Here is a 20,599-nt window from a genome sequence, read left to right on the forward strand (position 1 = left end):
TTCCACTTCACAATTATATGCCACTTTGTGTTGGTCTATCACAAAAAAAAAAACAATAAAATACATTTACGTTTTTGGTTGTAACATGGCAAAATGTGGAAAATGTCAAGAGGTATGAATACTTTTTCAAGGCATTGTATATAACATTAGTGATCTCTATGACAGCCATTCTATAGAAAGGTCATTTTTGTTTCTGACCTAGAAAACAATAGTGTATTTTTAGCATGTGTTTTATTAGGCAGAGGCTCTGCATTGTTTATTTACAGAAGACACCTTTCTGGACAAAGACTTACTTTATACTGGATATCCTCAAGAACGTCTGTTATGGCTTTTAGGCCGATGTGTTCTTTTCCTATCTAAAACATAGACAAACAATACAAAGGGAATAATAATAAAAACAGCTGGAACAAAGCATGTACTTAAAGTGTAAGCAATTTCATATTACTGCATGCATTTAATTACATTTTTATTCTGACAATAAAGTAATAGAAATTGAACCTGGGCATTTTATTAGTTTTAGCAAATCACAAGTTTAAATATTCTGCACTGTCTCCACAAAAATCGGTAATGAAATTAAAATAAAAGAAATGCTAATATTTCAAATGGTAAATTCGCAAGTGAACAGTAGTTTACTTATTGTATGTGATTCAAGGGGGTGTCTTTTAGATTATACAGCATCTTTTGGTAGAATTCTATACAGCATTTTTCTGAAGATGCTCTTTGCAGCTTCTGTAAAGCTGGACACAAACATCACTTTGATTTCTTTCTTTTTTTCATACTGAATTTTAAGTTGTATTTGCAAGTGTTTTCTTTCTGTCTGATGCAAAAAATTAGCTACTATAATAGAAATCATGATTTATTTATGATAATGATATACATTGTGATATTCCTGTGTGCCTACAAAACTGAGTTGTGAAAAAGATATATCAAACATGCTTTCAAACAAACAGAAAAAATATAAACTTCTAGCCTGTATTAACAAGCTCCCCAAACAGTTTAATATTTAATAGATACAATGGGAATATTAAAACTGTGAGTTTAAAATGTATGTAAATCCCTACCTTGTAAAACAACCCATTCAGTTTAATAGAATAGAAATTCAAGAGAAATTCAAGACAAAATATTTGTGTATACATAAAAAAAAAAAAAATATATATATATATATATATATATATATATATATATATACATATACAGTATCTCACAAAAGTGAGTACACCCCTCACATTTTTGTAAATATTTTATTATATCTTTTCATGTTACAACACTGAAGAAATTACACTTTGCTACAATGTAAAGTTGTGAGTGTGCAGCTTTTATAACAGTGTAAATTTGCTGTCCCCTCAAAATAACTCAACGCACAGCCATTAATGTAAAAAATAGTCCTAATTTTAGGGCTATCTACAACACTTGCTAATGTTTATAAATAACAACAAATAAGATGTGCAAGATATTGTGCAAATAGTATAAAGTAAATAAGGCGATCCCAATCATTTTTAGAAACTAATCAATATTATATAAATAAATAAATCAATATTGTGACATAAATTGCACATAACGATAAGAAATAAAATTAAAATTAAAAATATAAGTTCATCACTTGAAAATAAAATCAACAAGTGACAATAAATAGTTCCAATGGGGTTTTCTTCAGTGCAAAAAAAGTTTCTTCCAGATGAATTAATAAGTGAAGGTGCTCAGTGATAATTTTTCTCCAATTTGTGACTTTTTAAAGTGCAGGTGCAGGTTTCCTTTATCCTGTGGTATGTTAAAAGATGGGTGACTTCCCAGATGTAATGGGTCTCATATATCATATGATATTAAGATCAATCACGCTTGTAGGCCCTCAGGGCCACGGTAGGTCCCCTTGTATTGCCTCCTGGATATGCAGATTATGGTTTCCTCCTCACCATTCCACGTATCAGCATACAGTAGATGGATATAAAAGATATAAAGGCTCCAGATAGTGTGATAAAGTTTTAAAAGGCTTTATTTCCCATAAAATGGGTTTTCCAGTGAAACATTCGGTAATTTTAGGTTAAAAATCCCCGTGACAGTATTGTACAACCATGTAGAGTGGCGAGCGGAGGTAATTCTGGCTTGCGCTCCAGTGTACGTCACGCTATGCGTTCCATGTACTGACACGTTTCGTCACTTCCGGTGACGTTTTCAAAGCGTTTTGAAAACGTCACCGGAAGTGATGAAACCCGTCAGGACATGGAACTGGAAGTTCAACATGGCACCTCATGGCAAAGAACTCTCTGAGGATCTGAAAAAAAGAATTGTTGCTCTACATAAAGATGGCCCAGGCTATAGGAAGTTTTCCAAGACTCTGAAACTGAACTGCAGCACGGTGGCCAAGACCATACAGCGGTTTAACAGGACAGGTTCCACTTAGAACAGGCCTCGCCATGGTCAACCAAAGAATTCGAGTACACGTGCTCAGCATCATATCCAGAGGTTGTCTTTGGGAAATAGACATATGAGTGCTGCCAGCATTGGTTGAAATTATGAGGGGGTCAGTCTGTCAGTGCTCAGACCATACGAAGCACATTGCATCAAATTGGTCTTCATGGCTGTCGTCCCAGAAGGAAGCCTCTTCTAAAGATGTTGCACAAGAAAGCCCGCAAACAGTTTGCTGAAGACAAGCACACTAAGGACATGGATTACTGGAATAATGTCCTTTGATCTGATGAGACCAAGATAAACCTATTTGGTTCAGATGGTGTCAATCGTGTGTGGTGGCAACCAGGTGAAGAGTACAAAGACAAGTGTGTCTTGCCTACAGTCAAGCATGGTGGTGGGAGTGTCATGGTCTGGGGCTGCATGAGTGCTGCTGGCACTGGGGAGCTACAGTTCATTGAGGAAACCATGAATGCCAATATGAACTGTGACATACTGAAGCAGAGCATGATCCTCTCCATTTGGAGACTGTCTCGCAGGGCAGTATTCCAACATGATAATGATCCCAAACACACCTCCAAGACGACCACTGCCTTGCTCAAGAAGCTGAGGGTAAAGGTGATGGACTGGCCAAGCATGTCTCCAGACCTAAACCCTATTTAGCATCTGTGGGGCATCCTCAAATGGAAGGTGGAAGGTCTCTAACATCCACCAGCTCAGTGATGTCATCATGGAGGAGTGGAAGACGACTCCAGTGGCAACCTGTGAAGCTCTGGTGAACTCCATGCCCAAGAGCGTTAAGGCAGTGCTGGAAAATAATGGTGGCCACACAAAATATTGACACTTTGGGCCCAATTTGGACATTTCCAGTTAGGGGTGTACTCACTTTTGTTGCCAACAGTTTAGACATTAATGGCTGTGTGTTGAGTTATTTTGAGGGGACAGCAAATTTACACTGTTATACAAGCTCTACACTCACTACTTTACATTGTAGCAAAGTGTCATGTCAAAATGTGAGGGGTGTACTCACTTTTGTGAGATACTGTATATATATATATATATATATATATATATATATATATATATATGTACAGTGTATATATATATATATATATATATATATATATATATATTTATATATACATACATACACACTTTTTTTATTTTCTATATATGTGATCACATGACCTCTGTTCTCAGCTGCATAAGGGTCTTAGAGAGGTGGGTTTGGAGACTATGGAGGAGGCGTGTCCGCAGGAGGCAGAGAAACAGCAGCACACTGATCTTACCAATGAAGATCTGTGCAGGCAGTGTGTCAGTACAAGTCTGACAAGCCTGAAGGACGGGAAGGCTGTGCCCCCAGCACAGCCAGAAAACTGACCACGCTTGGATGGATGTGCTTCTATGCCCAGCGTGGTCAGTTTGAAATATAAAAGAAGGGGGAAGAGCAAAATCACCCGGTGTTTCACACAAAGAAAAATAGAAAAAGAGAACAGGATACTTTTTTAACACAAGTATATGGTATAACAGACACATATCTCGAATATGAAATGTTGGGGTAACATACATTTTAACAAACGACATAAAACGTGTATGCACTTGTACAAAAAAATATTTAATAACACTGAACGTATGCTAGTTCTTCTGTTGGTACAACATAACAAACATAACATGTTTCAGGCAGTTCACATGGTGAGAAGCAGTGGCAAAGTACTTACCTGTGTTCTATATGTACAGTATATACATTACACAGTGAAGAACCTAAAGATTCCTACACGGGCACCAGAATTTACAGGACTGTGCATTAATTGTGTTATCCATGGGTCAGCATCTTGTCCAGAAAGTAAAAGCTGACCCTGGATAACTTCTGAACAAAAATGCTGCCACCATACTTTGGAAAAAAATATGGTCAGGAGAAGAATGGGTATCTCTAAAAGGTAATAAATGGTTATTTACAATGCATATAATTAAGATGAAAAATAGCAAGTGGCTAATTTACTTACATACTGTGGTTCCTACTGCACAAACAAAAACAAATATGTAAACAAAAAGCTGCCAGCACAACAACTGACCCAAAGTTGTCACAATAATGATATAATATAAAGTGAAGCGCTAAATCATGATGGATACACTGACACCAAAAGTGAAAACTTAAATAAATAAATAAATGATAAATAGTGCAATAAAGTCTTTAGATAAAGGATGATTAAATAAAGTGAGGAAACTCCATGGATAATTCCAGACAATGAGATGTGAATCGTCCAAAATTGTGCAGGTAATGAAAATCAAGTGAAGAGCCCACACCAATGAAAGGGGGATATAGATGTCATCCGCCATCATTCCTTATTGTGTCTATTGACTATGCCTTTTCATATGGATGTCTGTAAGTAATTTTATCCTTTTAATAAAGCAATTTATTAAGCAGTATCACACTATGTTCGTGTCATCATCTCTTGTATATGGACAATGGATTCCCTGGAAGATTGAGTCTATCCCCAGAGATCTATCGTTCTAGTGTGATCGATTCTACCCAGGACTACCATACATTGTGTGAGCCGTGGATCAATATTAAGCATGTTAGACCCACTTGCTATAAGGCACCTGGGTCCACATTGTCTGGTGAGCATACATCTATATCCCCCTTTCGTTGGTGTGGGCTCTAAACTTCATTTTCATTACCTGCACAATATTGGAAGATTCACATCTCACTGTTTGGAATTATCCATGGAGTGTCCTCACTTTATTTAATCATCCTTTATCTAAAGACTTTATTGCACTATTTATCATTTATTTATTTAAGTTTTCACTTTTGATACATTGGTGTTAGTGTATCCATCATGATTTAGCGCTTCACTTTATATTATATCGCTAATTTACTTATACATAGCACATACTTTGTGATCTAGATACTCATATAGTGAAGTCAGGTGGATATTTTTAGCGCATCTTTTTTTAAAAAAGGTTATAAGGTTGTATTTTATTTTTATTTTTTTGAGAAGGGGGGGGGTGCAGTTAATAATGTGACAACCTTGGATAGGAGAAGGGATTAGTGAGATACTCCAAATTCCACTATGTACAGGTGATGACAACTCTCACTTGGCCTCACTTAGTGGAATTGAATAGCAGATTTTCTACTGAACCATACAGCACTTGCATGGAATGAATAAGTCCTTTGCTTGTGATAGAAGCAGACTCTGCATCTTAACTCTGTATCTTAAGGACAATAGCCAGTATCCCGTTTAGCTTACACCCAGCCCGCTAACTTTCTAGCACCAAGATGGAGATTTTAACAGCAACAGTCTCTAGGATCCCTATGGGAAGTCTATACTCACAAGGCCCTGCCTGAATGTCACCTTCCCCCATGATACCAGACGAGATCCATGGACATCCTCCCTCAGTCAGTCCTCAAAAGAGTCCCTGGGATTCAGCATCTCTGTTTCTGGCCCTCAGGTCGACCTCCTGAGGCCGCATGGCAGCCTGTGCTGGGGAGAGGCGACAGCCCCCTCCCCACCTGGACACCGCTCTTAAGCCGAAAACCTCGAGCCACATGTGGACCTCAGCTATAAGATATAACAGTCAACCAGCATGCATCGGGGCACCTTCAATGCCTATTGGCCAGTGCTGTACAGATATCCCCTGCTCTCATTTGCATGGTTTCCTTCCACTGTCCAATACACTGTAATACTATTGGATCAGTGTGAAACATCAAGCCAGGATGAGCAGCATCAGAGCACACTGAGCAGAGCAGCTCCCTGTTAAGCAGACAGCTCCTAGATTTACTTGGCTGTCTCCCTGTTAAGCAGGAAAACCAAAAACTGCATACACCTATACTAGCACCTACCTAGCCACTTAAGCCCCGGAAGATTTTACCCCCTTCCTGACCAGGGGGTATTTTGCGATTCGGCACTGCGTGACTTTAACGGACAATTGCGCGGTCATGCGACATTGTACCTAAACGAATTTGACGTCCTTTTTTTTCCACAAACAGAGCTTTCTTTTGGTGGTATTTGATCACCTGTGCGATTTTTTGATCATGCGCTATAAACAAAAAAAGAGCGTCAATTTTGCAAAAATAACAATATTTTTCACATTTTTTATATGAAATTCCCCAAAAAAAAATGTAAAAATCAAAATTTTTTAACATTTTCAGCCAATTTGTTTTCTGCTATATATGTTTGGTAAAAAAAAATCGCAAAAAGCGTATTTTGATTGGTTTGCGCAAAAGTTATTGCGTTTACTAACAAAGGGAAAGATTTTTGTCATTTTTGTTGTTTTTTTCTTTAACGAGTAATGGCGGCGATCTGCGATTTTTTTTGCGGGACTGCGACATTGGGGCAGACAGATCGGACCCTTGACTGACATTTTTGACACTTTTGGGGTTACCAGTGACATTTCTACAGTAATCAGTGCTATACATATGCACTGTTACTGTAAAATGATACTGGTAGTGAAGGGGTTAACTTTTTTTGAGAGGGAGGGGTGGTGTGTATCCCTAGGGGCGTGATTCTAACTGTGATTGGCTGTGGCTTGAGCTGTAGGAACAGTGATCATCGGTCCTACATAGTAGAACCGTATGATCACTATTCCTACACAGGGGAGAATGACAGGCGGCTTGTTTACATCAGCCGCCTGCCTTTCTCCTTCTGCACCGACGATCGTGAGTGCCCGGCGGACATCGGGTCCGCCGGGCACACGCGCGGGGGGGTCCGTGACCAAGCGGGAGCTTGGCTTATCTGTCAATTTCTGTGAAGATCGCAGGAGGCCGGCGGCGATCGTGGCCGCTCCACCGGCGTGCCCGCCCCCCCCCCCCCAGTCTGGCTCTCGCTGTGCTTAGAAACCGAGACCATGTGCACATAATCACGTCGATCTTCGCGATTATGTGCAGCCGAGCCGCCCTGCTGCAGTAAATCTGCGTGGGGCAGTCGGTGAGTGGTTAATGTCTATGCTTTTAAACGTGAGTGCATATTTATTGTTTTTCATTTCACCAATATGTCTTAATAAATGCTACACTTAGGTAAAGCTGCTTTTCTCTCCTTTTTTTCTGTTTATACATTTTATAATTTTTTACATGCTGCTGAACAATTTGTTTTTAGGCATACAAGCCAAGAGAAGTAAATTGCTCTTCTGGCTATGGAAGCAAATTTTAGGGCATTTGAAAACATGAATTACTTTTGCAGTAACCTGGCACACGAATGTGAAATGTCTGTGGTATAAATGTTATTATAATTATTTCCGTAATTATGTAATAAATAATAATGTAATGAAATACTTACTTGTACAAATAGGGATATAATAGCAATGCCATGTACTTGCCCCAGGGCTTCCTCAATATTCCTAAATAAAGTGGAGTTCCAATGTACAAGATGAAGCTAAAAATATAAAACAAAAACAACAAGTAAAAAGAAGAGAAATTAAATGCACAGCAGTTCATCATTTTGCACAAAGTTTTACCTATCTGTGTGGAGCAAACAATATCCACACAGGAGAAGGTAAAGAAGATAGGTACTTTTTTTTTTTTTTTAAAGTGACGCCAACTTAAACATCCCAATAAAAGATTTCCCTGTAAAGAAGAAAATAAATACTCACCTCAATGCCAACCCTTGCTGCCAATGTATATAAAAAAATGATCCAGCCAAATACAGTGCAGGACCCTAGAGGTGTCTGCACACAGGTCAAGAATAGCATGGTTACGTTTAAGGCTGGCTTCACACTGTGTTGCATCATGTCACACAATACCATGCTTTGCGCTAGGGCCATTTATTCTTTTTACTAGGCTGCCAATGCACCCAAAAAATGTACCTGCGTCTTTTTTTATGACAAAGCACATCACCATGGCCAGTAGGACATCACCACACTTTGTGATGCAGAGCAGTGCAGGATTATTGTGAAGTGGCATTGGGAGGCCATTCAAAATAAATAGCACCACAATGCACTAACCTGCATCATGCGTGCATGCATACATTACCACGATGCAATGGTGGGAAGGGGACTTTAGGGTTAGGTTCTAGGGTAAAAAGCTAGGCTCTATGGGAGAGGGTAAATGTTACGCTTTCACTTTAGGTCTTAGAATACTTTTTAAGGTTCAGTTGTTTATTAAGGATTAAGGTTTAACTCTTAGGCTCCATTCACACCTGAGCATAGAATTTTACTAGCGTTTTTCGGGCATTTTTTAAGCATTTTTTCAGCTGTTTACAAACTTTTTTTAGGCATTTTAGAAGCATATTACAAGCATTTTACCGCTTTAGGCATGTTTGTTTAGCCAATAAAAAAGCACTAGATGGAGGAGAGGCAGAAGAAATTATGGGTGGAGAGCTGCTGCTTGAGCAGAAAATGAGCGACAAGACCCTTATAAAACGCTCAAGTCAGTTTTATTGAAGTCTATGGGCCAAAAATGCTTATAATCTTCCAAAAAGAAGCTCATGTATTTTTTTGAGCAACAGGCATTTCGCTTTAGGTGACAAAACGCTCATATGTGAACAGGGGCCATTGAAATGAATGGGATTTGGCTTATTGAGTGTTTTAGAGCTATAATCTTCAAGCAGAAAATCACTCAGGTGTGAACAGTTGCATTCATGGGATAAATGTTGAAGCAGATTTTTAGCTGGAAAAAAAACTTATTTTAAGAACATTTTTTAGCAGATGAGACTCTGTATACAGTTTCTAAAAAAAAAAAAAAAAAAAAAAAACCCTTTCCACTGTCTATTAGCAATTGTATTTCTATTGTATGCTGCCTGTGGTGCATGCACAGTGTAATGTACACTTACAGCCAGGGTTTTTTTTTTCTCATAGAAGAGGTGCAATTGTTTATTCTGCTCTACCCAACAGCATATAGTTATTAATGCCAAAAGCAATTTACCAGTGTCACTATGACTCATTAAATATGTGCAGATGTTTTAAAGTTTCTTTCCTATATGTTGTCACTTTTTCTCTACAACCCATGCCACATAGACACCCAAAGAAGGACCCCACAGGAAGAAAACTGAAGGGGAAAACTGAAGAGGGAAAGATCAGGCTGGTGGCATCCGTTGATCATGGGTTTAGGTAAGTAAACCTATGATCAGTCATTCATTTATTTATTTTGTCATACAAACAATTATTTAGAAGGGGGAGGGAGGAAGGGGTGGGATGGGGGATGCTAATATCATGGGGAGTGGTTTTAAACGTAAGTGGAGTTCCACCCAAGAGTGGTGGTTATCTGTCTCTTCCCACCTCCGGTGCCAAATTTGGTGCCTTTCGGGAGGGGGGGCGAGTACCTGTTTTTGGCAGGTACCCGTCCCCACTTCCGTTGGAACTCGGCGCGGTGAGGTACGTAAGAAGTTTGGCTTCCTCCTGCTTCCCCACCGCCGGGCCATTCAGAAAGCGCGCTTCACGTAGTAAGTAGGAAATTTGTTTTTTGTCTGATTATGACTCTGGAATTGAAATGCTTCAGTGCTTGACAGCTGCTTTAGGCCCCATTCACACCTGAGTAATTTCCAGCTTGTGCTCAGCTCAGCTCTGAAGCTCCAAAGCGCACAACAAGCAAAATTCTATTAATTTTAATGGCCCCTGTTCACATCTGAGCATTCTGTCACCTAAAGCAAAACGCCTGCAGCTCAAAAAAGTACATGAGCTTGTAATACACTTCTAAAACATTTTAAAAAAGCTTGTAAAAAGCTGCAAAAAATAAAAACACCTAAAAAATGCCAGTGAATCGATACGCTCAGGTGTGAATGTTGTCAACTACCTGACCTAATATTGACATCAAACGTGATCCAACAGCTCATGAGTCTCAAGACTGCATAGCAGCATCACAAAAGGAAAAGTGTAGATAGCTATAGGGTTCTGCGCTATTATATCATCCTTGGAGTCAATATGCAGCTTCTTGCATAGATCCAATCATATTCTGTTTAACCATTTGCTGACCAGCCGCCGCAGTTATACAGTGGCAAGTTGGCAGGTTCCTTCGAATCGCTGTACCTGTATGGTGGTTCGCAGGAGCGATCCTGTGGGCGCGCGCCGCCAGAGGCGAGTGCCTAAGCCACTCGCCAGCGGGGAGGCCGAGGCGCGGGGCCGGCGGCCGCAATTTCCACTGGGCAACCGCGATCGCTCTCCATGAAGAGAGAACGTTGGTCTGCTTTTTTAAACACAGCAGACTGTTGTTCTCTCTCCTATCAACACAGAGCCCCTGTGTTCCTGCTATTTAGGATCACAGGTCTCTGTGTTGATATTACAAGCCCATCCCCCCCCCCCCACAGTTCTAAAACACCCCCTAGGCTCGCACCTAACCCTTCAATCGCCCATGGGTTAACCCCTTTCCTGCCAGTGTAATTATTACAGTACCACTGCATATTTTTAGCACCGATTACTGTAGCAATGTCACTGGTCTCCCCGAAAGTGTCAAAAATGTCAGTTAGGGGTCTGATCTGTCTGCCGCAATGTCGCAGTCCCGCTAAAAATCGCTGATCGTTGCCATTACTAGTAAAAAAAAAGAAAATAAATAAAAAATGACATAAATCTTTCCCCAAGTTTGTAGATGTGATAACTTTTGCGCAAACCAATCAAAATACACTTATTGGGATTTTTTTTAACAAAAATATGTAGCAGAATACAAATTGGCCTAAAATGATGAAAAATTTAGATTTTTAATTTTTTTTTTTTGGTAATATAATATAGCAAAATGTGAAATATACCGTATTTATCGGCGTATAACACGCACTTTTTCCTCCTAAAAATGGAGGAAAAAGTAGCTGTGCGTGCTATATGCCGATATGAGAAAAAAAAATGTCCAGAAAGCAGCACCGAGAGGTAGAAGGGGGCGGGCGGCGCAGAGAGGTAGAAGGGGGTGGGCGGCGCCAAGGAGAAGGAAGGACGCGCTGTCATCGGAAGTTCCGCCTCCTATGCCAACATCAATCATAGGCGCCGGGACTTCCGATGAGAGCGCATCCTTCCTTCTCCTCGGCGCCGCCCGCCCCCTTCTACCTCTCTGTGCTGCTTTCTGGACATTTTTAAAGCGATATGTATAGTGGCGCTGGCGAGGCTGCAATTATTGGCGCTGGCGAGGCTGCAATTATTGGCGTTGGCGAAGGCTGCAATTATGGGCACTGGCGAAGGCTGCATGTATGGGCACTGGCAAAGGCTGCATGTATGGGCACTGGCAAAGGCTGCATGTATGGGCACTGGCAAAGGCTGCATGTATGGGCACTGGCGATGACGAGGCTGCAATTATGGGCACTGGCGAGGCTGCAATTATGGGCACTGGTGAAGGCTGCATTTATGGGCACTGGCACTGGTGAGGCTGCAATTATGGGGACTGACGCTGGCGAGGCTGCATGTATGGGCACTGCGCTGGCGAGGCTGCATCTATGGGCATTGGTGCTGGCGAGGCTGCAATTATGGGCACTGGCGCTGGTGAGGCTGCATGTATGGGCACTGGCGAGGCTGCATGTATGGGCACTGGCAAGGCTGCATGTATGGGTACTGCAGTGACGAGGCTGCATGTATGGGCACTGCACTGGCGGGGCTGCATTTAAGGACACTGCGCTAATGAGGCTGCATTTGTGGGCACTGGTAAGACTACATTTAATTTAAAAAAAATGTTCTGAGTTCAAAGCTGTTTATTTTAAATTTCAGCTTTTTTCCTGAAATTTCTGCCCTAAAATTTAGGTGCGTGTTATATGCCGGCGCATGTTATACGCCGATAAATACGGTATATATATATATATTTTTTTTTAAATTGTCGCTCTTTTTTTGTTTATAGCACAAAAAATATAAATTGCAGAGGTGATAAAATACCACCAAAAGAAAGGTCTATTTGTGTGGGGGGAAAGGACATCAATTTTATTTGGGTACAACATCGCACAACCGCACAATTGTCCTTTGAAGAAATGCAATGCCGAATCACAAAAAAATTGCCTGGTCATTAAGGGGAAAAATCTTCCAGTCCAGAAGTGGTTAAGTAGCAGATGATAAGCATATTGAAATTCCAGGCCCAGGCATGGCAAATATCCAATTACTTTTTTTTTACACGTTATGACCCATACCCTTGACAATATAGAAGTCTCAAGCAGCAACATGCTTGAGTATATTTGTTTTACTTTAGATCAAATACTCTCCAATATTCTCCTCCGTACTTTGGAAGATGTCACCCTGCAGCATTGAAAAGAGCAGATGCCATGTTACATTGTCATGACTCTCCTAAGTCATCTTACATAACGTTAGATTAAAATCTCATTCAGACGAATGACAGCAAAAGCTTTTTTTTTTATGAAGAGTTGTCCTTCATCTTCTGCCAGTTTAAAAAAAACAAACACTGTCACTTGTGCCAGATTTTCTTTCCACTATTTGTTTTGTAAAGATCATGAATAAATGTTTTGCTTGTCACAAAAACATAAATCCCATACTAAGTGAGGTAATATAATAAGCACCCGCTCTCTTATATATCGCACTTGGAGCAGACGATTATACTCTTATCAAACACACACAGCCATTTAGCTATTTAGTTCAGGAAAAAAAAAAAAACAGGGCTTATTGCATGAAATTGCAGCCAAATATAATATTATGAAGGCCATAAATGAAAAACAAATTTCACCTTACATTACAAACTCCTTAATTTAGAAGCAAAACCAGGAACACTACGGTGATAGGATGTTTGTTTTGTCTATAATATCTACGCTATGCTTTTATTTGGGCGCCAATGTAGAAATTTATTTAGCCATTCATGCTGATCTGGGCAGATCATAGGAAAATACACATTATCACTGCTGTTCAAAAAGGTCTTGCAAACTCAAGTCATTACTCCAAGTCATTAAAACTGAATTTTATGTAGATATAAAAGAGACAAACTAAAGCAGTTCTGTATTCATACATACAGTACAACAAGCCAGTCAGTTATGCTGCAGTGATTAAATGGATAAAAAGTGATATTTGGGTATGGCACTGCTAAAATATTAGTATCCTTTTGGCAAACTTATATTTACCTAACTCTGACCAGGTGTCGTTCCTTGAACTGATGTCCTCTAAATTACATGACTTTATGGAGGGACAGGTCCTGCTGGGTGGCGACTTCAATCTAGCCTTGGATCCAGAACTTGATGCCTCCCGAGGTACCTCCCACATCTCCTATGCGGCGTTACGGCGCATTAAGAAGACCTTTCATGCTTTTCGGCTGGTGGATGTATGGCGTGCTATGCATCCGACGGACAGAGATTACACTTTCTACTCTCCTCCACATGACTCCTACTCATGCATCGACTATTTTATGTTGCCCCAGGCCCTGTTGAGCAGGACGGTGTCGGCTTCGATAGGCAACATCACGGTCTCGGACCACGCTCCGGTGGTCCTTGAGCTGGATTTGAGGACCCCCGAGCAACACCAATGGCAATGGCGGCTCAATGACAGTCTCTTGCAGGACCCTTCCATCCTGTCTGAGCTACGCTTAGAACTGGGTGGGTTCTTTGCTTCTAACGACCTCCCGGATAGTCCCCCCTTGATGGTATGGGAGGCCCACAAAAGCTACATGCGGGAAATTCTGATTAACATCGGCTCGTGCCGCAAAAGAGAAAGGGTCCGCCAAATGCAGGATCTTCTCTCGCGCATGGGTAAGCTGGAAGCTGCTCATAAGAGGTCTTTAGCACTGGCTGCCCTACAGGAGCTGATGGTCCTCCGTGAGCAACTGCGATCTCTGACCCTCTTTAAAGTGAAGACCTCCCTCTCCAAATGCAAATGTATCTTCTACGAGCATGGGGACAAATGTGGTAAGATCTTGGCGCATGCGCTTCGTCAACAGAGGGCGCAGACATTTATCCCTGCGGTGCTTTCCCCCTCCCAACAAAAGGTCCAGGCTACGGAACGTATAGCAGAGGTGTTTCGCCGCTACTATGCCTCCTTGTACAATCTATCCTCGGATTCTTCGGCCTCTACCCAGGATGCTCTTCGGACATGCATTCTCGCATCGGGCCTCCCGAGTCTCCCAACGGAAGCCTTGGAGCAGTTGGATGAACCGCTTCGGCCAACCGAACTTTCCTGCGCGTTGGCGGGGACTCAAATGGGCAAAGCCCCGGGTCCGGATGGCTATTCGCTCTCATATTATAAGTGCTTTGAGGAGGTCCTCTCCCCTCACTTCCTGGCTGCTTATAATGCGGCGGGTCTGGGTGCAGATTTTCCATTGGACTCTCTCCGAGCTCATATCACGGTGATAGCAAAAGAAGGCAAGGATCCTCTTCTTTGCCAGAATTATCGCCCTATCTCGCTCCTCAATATCGATCTGAAGCTTTTTACGAAAATCTTAGCATCACGTCTAGCCCCCTTTCTCCCACAGTTGATACATCACAATCCGATAGGCTTCATACCCTCTCGGGAGGCTCGCGATAACACCACAAAGGCGATTGATCTCCTTCGCCTGGCCTGTTCCCGGGGGACCCCAATGCTGCTTCTCTCGATGGACACTGAAAAGGCATTCGATCGAGTGAATTGGCACTTCCTCCTGGAAACCATGGAGCATATAGGCTTAGGACAGTGTATGATGGCTTGGATCCGGGCGATTTACTCGCGACCGTCTGCTTGTGTTAAGGTTAATGGTTTCCTATCTGATCTGTTGGAGACCAGGAACGGTACGAGACAGGGTTGCCCTCTCTCTCCCCTGATTTTTATGTTGACCCTCGAGCCCTTCCTGCGCTCCATCAGAGCAAGTCCCGATGTCACGGGCCTACCACTTTCAGCGTTGCTCACCCCTAAGGTGGCGGCCTATGCGGACGATCTCCTCTTCTTCCTTACTAAGCCGCTGATCTCCTTGCCGAATCTTATGCGGGTGTTTAAGGTGTTTGAAGCTTTGTCCTCGTACAAAATCAACTTTCAAAAATCGGAGGCCCTCCCGGTAGCGATGCCTCCCGCTATGTCGCAGCTTCTCAAAAGCGATTTTCCATTCAAGTGGAGCTCCTCCCATATCACATACTTGGGCATATCCCTCCCCAACTGCCCCAAACGCATCTTCGAATGCAATTTTCCTCCTCTTCTTGCCCGCATCCGGAAAGACCTGGACGGTTGGCAGAAAGGCATGTTTTCCTGGTTTGGGCGCTGTAACATTATTAAAATGACTGTCATGCCCCGTCTGCTTTATGTGCTTCAGGCCCTCCCGATAGTTATTCCTTTGCCCTTTCTCCGTACGGTGAACGGGGCGTTTCGTAAATTCCTGTGGACTCGAGGCCCCCCCCGGTTGGCATTGAAACTTCTTCGCATGCCCAAGCTCAGCGGCGGAATGGTTTTCTCGGATGCCACCGTGTACTCTGCTGCATGCCATCTGGCCAGGATTCTGGACTGGCATCTGCATGGCTCATTGAAACAGTGGGTGCGGATCGAACAGCTTTGCGGGGGATCTCCCCCGGAGTCTCTACTGTGGGGATCATCCCCCCTGTCAGGGGAGGTCTTGGATCACCCAACTGTTGGGGCCACGTTGCAACTGGGCCGTAAGCTCTGTAAGGAGGGCCTCATCACATCTTTGCTGTCCCCCTTGCTCCCGATCGTGGGAAACCCGGATTTCTCCCCGGGCCTCCATGACCCGGCCTTCCGTTTGCTGCAGGCCAACGGGGTCTACCAGGCCAGACATTTTCTCAGCGGGGACTGTTGGATGTCTCGCCAGACGCTACTATCGAGTGACGTGTTTGCCGCCCTGTCGTTCTGGCAGAAGGTACAACTTGCCCATTTTCTCCAATCGTTACCGCCGGCGAACTCTTTTGCCAGACGCCTCACGCCGTTTGAAGAGTTGTGCACATCGGATGCTCCGGTGCGCCATGCTATTTCCCTGCTGTATCGTATCGTGACATCACCAGGACAGTCTTCCAGGCCCCCCTATATTTCTCTATGGGAACGCGATTTGGGTATTTCCCTTTCGGACTATCAGGTGGAACGTATCCTTTTCTTCACCTACAAAACCTCCACATGCTCTAAATACCAGGAGATGGGTTATAAGCTCTTGACCAGGTGGTATTATACCCCGGTTAAACTTCGCAGGATGTTCCCCTCCTGTTTGGATCTTTGCTGGCGATGTGGTGTGGAGGTGGGTTCCCTTCTCCACATCTTTTGGTCTTGCAAAAAATTACAATCTTTTTGGTCGGAGGTCCTCCGTATTACCCAAAAATTTACAGACCACACCCTTACCCTGCAACCAGCCCTATTCCTTCTTCACCATCACAGCTTCCCAAGGGCGTCTTATCGGAAGTCGATCTTGCCGATACTGCTGACAGCGGCCAAGAGCTGTATTCCTCTCCTATGGAAGCAATCCCGCCCTCCTACTGTGGCGATGTGGTTGCGTAAGGTAGCGTTTATTAATGAGATGGAGGACTTGCTGGCGGCCGATCGGGGCACTAGGGAAGGGTTCCTCAAGCATTGGTTTTACTGGCATGAGTTCAGCTCGACCACAGAATAACAGGACCTTGTCGCATAGCTGACTCGCTCACACTGGATGGCCTTCTCCCCTGATGGCCCCCCTGACACCCCCCCCCCCTTTGTCCTCTTTTCATGTGTTTGTCCTGTCTTCCCTCTCCTCCCTCCCCCCCTCCCGGTCTTCCCCCTCTTCCAAAGTGGCACTTCCTGCTCTTTGCTTTATCCTTCCTTTACCTGTTTTTTCATTTTTTTTTCTTCTTTCTCTTTTTTTTTTTGAAAAATTTCTCCCGCTCTTGTAAGGCATAAATGACAATACGACCTCTTGTGGTTTCTTGGATTGGTGACCCCGTCAGATGCCCTCCGCACTCCGGTAGGCCGGCCATGTGACAGATGCCGGTAGGAGTGTGGGTCTATCTGGGGACCTACCGTCCTGAGACATACTTTGATGCATTGTATATTTTCATTTCTCACATACGGCTATGTTTATATGATTTACGCCTCATGTTACGCTGTTTTCTTGTTACTCGGCTATATTTCAATTCACTGCCTTAGTTGACTTGTATGCCTTTATCTCCTCAATAAACATTGAATTTGAAAAAAAATATTAGTATCCTATAGCAACTAACTGTTGGTGTTTACACATATACACAGAGAAAAATGTGATCATCAGTTGTGTGTGTGCCCCAGCAGACTACTAGAGAAGTGGATTGTAGCTCAATCCTGAGAATAAAAAAATTTATAAATACAACATGTGCTCTATCCCTGTGTTGAGTGCATTCCATCTGGTTATAATACTGATAATATAAAAATGAAAATAAAAGTAACACCCTCCTAGGTAGGTGCTAGTGAGAAAGTATAGTTTTAAACTCTCAGAGGGGCTGCAGGTAAACCTATATTGTTCTCTGCCTACCAGAGAGCAGGATCGGTTAGTAAGGTCTGCTCATTGTGCTTAGTATGCGATTCATTGTGTCTAAAGAGAGTTTCACACTGGTCCAATAGGGAGGCATGTTGGACAGTGGGACAAAACCTGAGGAATGGATGCATATCCTTTGATACAGCCCTGGTGATTGGAAGAGGGCAGGTCGCCTAAGTGCATTCTGGGATACTGTATAAAAGCCAGGAGCACATGTGCTGCAGGGTCTTTGGCTGGAGAGCGGAGTCCCGGAGGGACGGGGACAGCTGCCTCCTCCTCTATAGCAGTGGCATCGGTTGCAGGAGGTCATCCTGAGGGCCAGAGGAACGGATGAGAAGAGCTGACCCAGAAGTCCAGAAGAGCTGACTGAGGGGGAGACACTGGAGACCCTGGGACCATAGTATCGTGAGTACAGGGACTAGTGTTGAGGGGCCTGACTAGAGGGGGGCCACCCCAAGTGTAGGATAGTCAGTGGATGGGTGTTGGCGGGGGATGGAAAGAGGATGCTAGAGAGAGTATCCTGCAGATAATTACAAGCCCACTAAGTCATCTTAGGAAAGAGACTTAGGCTGGCCATTCATGATACAATTTTATTACAATTTTCTGTACAATTTTCTTGAAATTAACCTTCAACCATGTAGTACAAAGGCCTGCCTAATTGGATACAAGTGAAAGTGTTGCTTAGCTTTGGCCTCTTATTATGTGGTTTGTGGTAAATCTAACAGAAAATTGTACAAGAAAATTGAACAAGTGTGGCCAGCCTTAATTCCCGAATTCACCTATAGTGGCAGGCAGGGCTGCTGTTAGAAATCGCGGGGCCCCGTACAGACTACCTGGCAGGGCCCCCCCCCCCAAGAAAATATTAAAGATATATTTAGCTAAAATGACAACAAAATCACTATTAGCAGACACAACAACAGCATGACTTGCATAATTCCTGCTAAATCTAAAAGAAAAATGTTAATAAATAAAAACAAAGAAGAAAAATTGACATGCTGGGAAGTTGGAGCACTGGGATCAGAGAGACAGAGGGAGAGAAACAAAGTTATAGATAAACTCAGGAGAAGAGCAAACAGAGACAGTGCTGGGGGGGGGGGGCACACAGGGAGGGAGATTAGTGAGGGACTACTGTCTCTTTCTCAGCAGATAAAAGCTGATAGCAGGGAGAGGGACAGATCAGATTCAGGTGCTGGAGGAAGATTTCTGTATTTGTTGTCCATCATTAATCCCCCTCTCTGTGTGGGCCCCCCTGTGTGCTCGGGCCCCCTACAAGAGGGCTGGTGATCCCCCCCTATCAGCGGCCCTGGTGGCAGGGTGAATCAACAGCCTGGCTGTACCTGAAGATAGAAGTCCTCAACCAATTGTGCATAGTTAATTTGGAGTATCCCACTATTCCCTTCTCCTATCCCTAATTTAAATAAACACAAACAACCAAATACCCCTGGAGTGATTATTGAAACGAGCCAAGGAAGGAGAACAAAAGAACTGTATGTTGGTAACTCAGGGGGACCCGAAAGGTGTGATTCTGGCAGTTCTTACGGGGGCAGTGCTACATAAAAATAAAAAATGAGCAAACAATATCATAAAAGTGATTACTGCTATACAGTATGCTATGGTTTGATATTATTTGCTATACAGTATGCTCCTCCCCTGCCAATGTCATTTTTACAGTAACAGTGCATATTTTTAGCACTGAATACTGTAGTAATGTCACTGGTCCCCCCAAAAGTGTCAAAAATGTCAGTTAGGGGTCCGATCTGTCCACTGCAATGTCGCAGTCCCGCAAAAAATAGCAGATTGCCGCCACTAGTAGTAAAAAAATAAATAAAAAACAATAAAAATGACATACATCTTTCCCGTAGTTAGTAGACGCGATAACTTTTGCGCAAACCAATCAAAATACGCTTATTGCGATTTTTTTTACCAAAAATATGTAGCAGAAAACAAATTGCCCTAAAATGCTAAAAAAAATTATTTTTAAATTTTTTTTTTGGGAATGTTATATAGCAAAATGTGAAAAATATTGTTTTTATTTTTTTTCTTCAAAATTGTCGTTCTTTTTTTGTTTATAGCGCAAAAAATAAAAATTGCACAGGTGATCAAATACCACCAAAAGAAAACTCTATTTGTGGAAAAAAAGGACATCAATTTTATTTGGGTACAGCATCGCACGACCGCGCAATTGTCCGTTAAAGTAACGCAGTGCCGAATCCCAAAATAGGGCCTGGTCAGGAAGGGGGCAAATATTCCGGTCTTAAAGTGGTTAAGGAGTACATAATGTAAATGGAAAACACTATATGGAGATGTTGGTATTATTTACAGTATATAATACAAACATCTTCTGTACAAATCATGGACTTACTATATAAGGGCTACGAAGATTAACATTACTAAATACACAAATTCATGAAACCCTAGAAATAGATATACGATTTGAATCTAAGCTCTATAAGCACAGTATTTTAAAACTGTACTATCTCTGCAAATTGTGGGTAGACTTTCTAAAACAGGAAAGATAAATTCTGGTTGGTTGCTCTGAGTACTGAAAAACGATGTTATTTGCACTTTATTATTAAATTGGCCCAATAGTACAATATACAGCTTATAATAAACATACCTCCATTGGAAAAGCTTTGAAGTTGACCGTATGCTCTGATCCTCGCTGGTTCTCCCTGCCCCAGTGAAATTTTGCTTCGTGTAACTCATATTCATGACCTCGAGGTAGAGGACCACCTGTTAAAACTAAAAAGGAATTGTACTTATATTATATTTCATAAAATGTGTTTGCTCCATGGTATTAAGTATCATTTATTAAAACAAATGTGTACCTATTCTGCACCTAACATCAATCAAGAACCAGACTGACTTCCTCTTGTTACATAATCTTTACACGTACATTCTGTCTGTTCTTATGTAAATACACTGCAA

At 42.4% G+C, this 20,599-nt stretch overlaps 1 protein-coding gene across 2 annotated transcripts in view; it reads right to left on the reverse strand.

Annotated features, from left to right (window-relative positions):
• The window catches only part of CA8 (carbonic anhydrase 8), a 146,157-nt gene that overhangs the window by 30,174 nt on the left and 95,384 nt on the right, over positions 1-20,599 (reverse strand). For both annotated transcript variants that reach the window (XM_082259532.1, XM_082259533.1), the window contains exons 3-5: positions 20,289-20,413; positions 7,677-7,772; positions 294-356 (exon numbers count right to left, since the gene is read on the reverse strand). In XM_082259532.1, coding sequence (XP_082115658.1) covers positions 294-356; positions 7,677-7,772; positions 20,289-20,413 — 284 coding nt within the window. The remainder of the gene's footprint in view (positions 1-293; positions 357-7,676; positions 7,773-20,288; positions 20,414-20,599) is intronic.

The sequence above is a fragment of the Pelophylax lessonae genome (assembly GCF_965119305.1).
Source record: "Pelophylax lessonae genome assembly, chromosome: 5".
Classification (NCBI taxonomy): domain Eukaryota; kingdom Metazoa; phylum Chordata; class Amphibia; order Anura; family Ranidae; genus Pelophylax; species Pelophylax lessonae.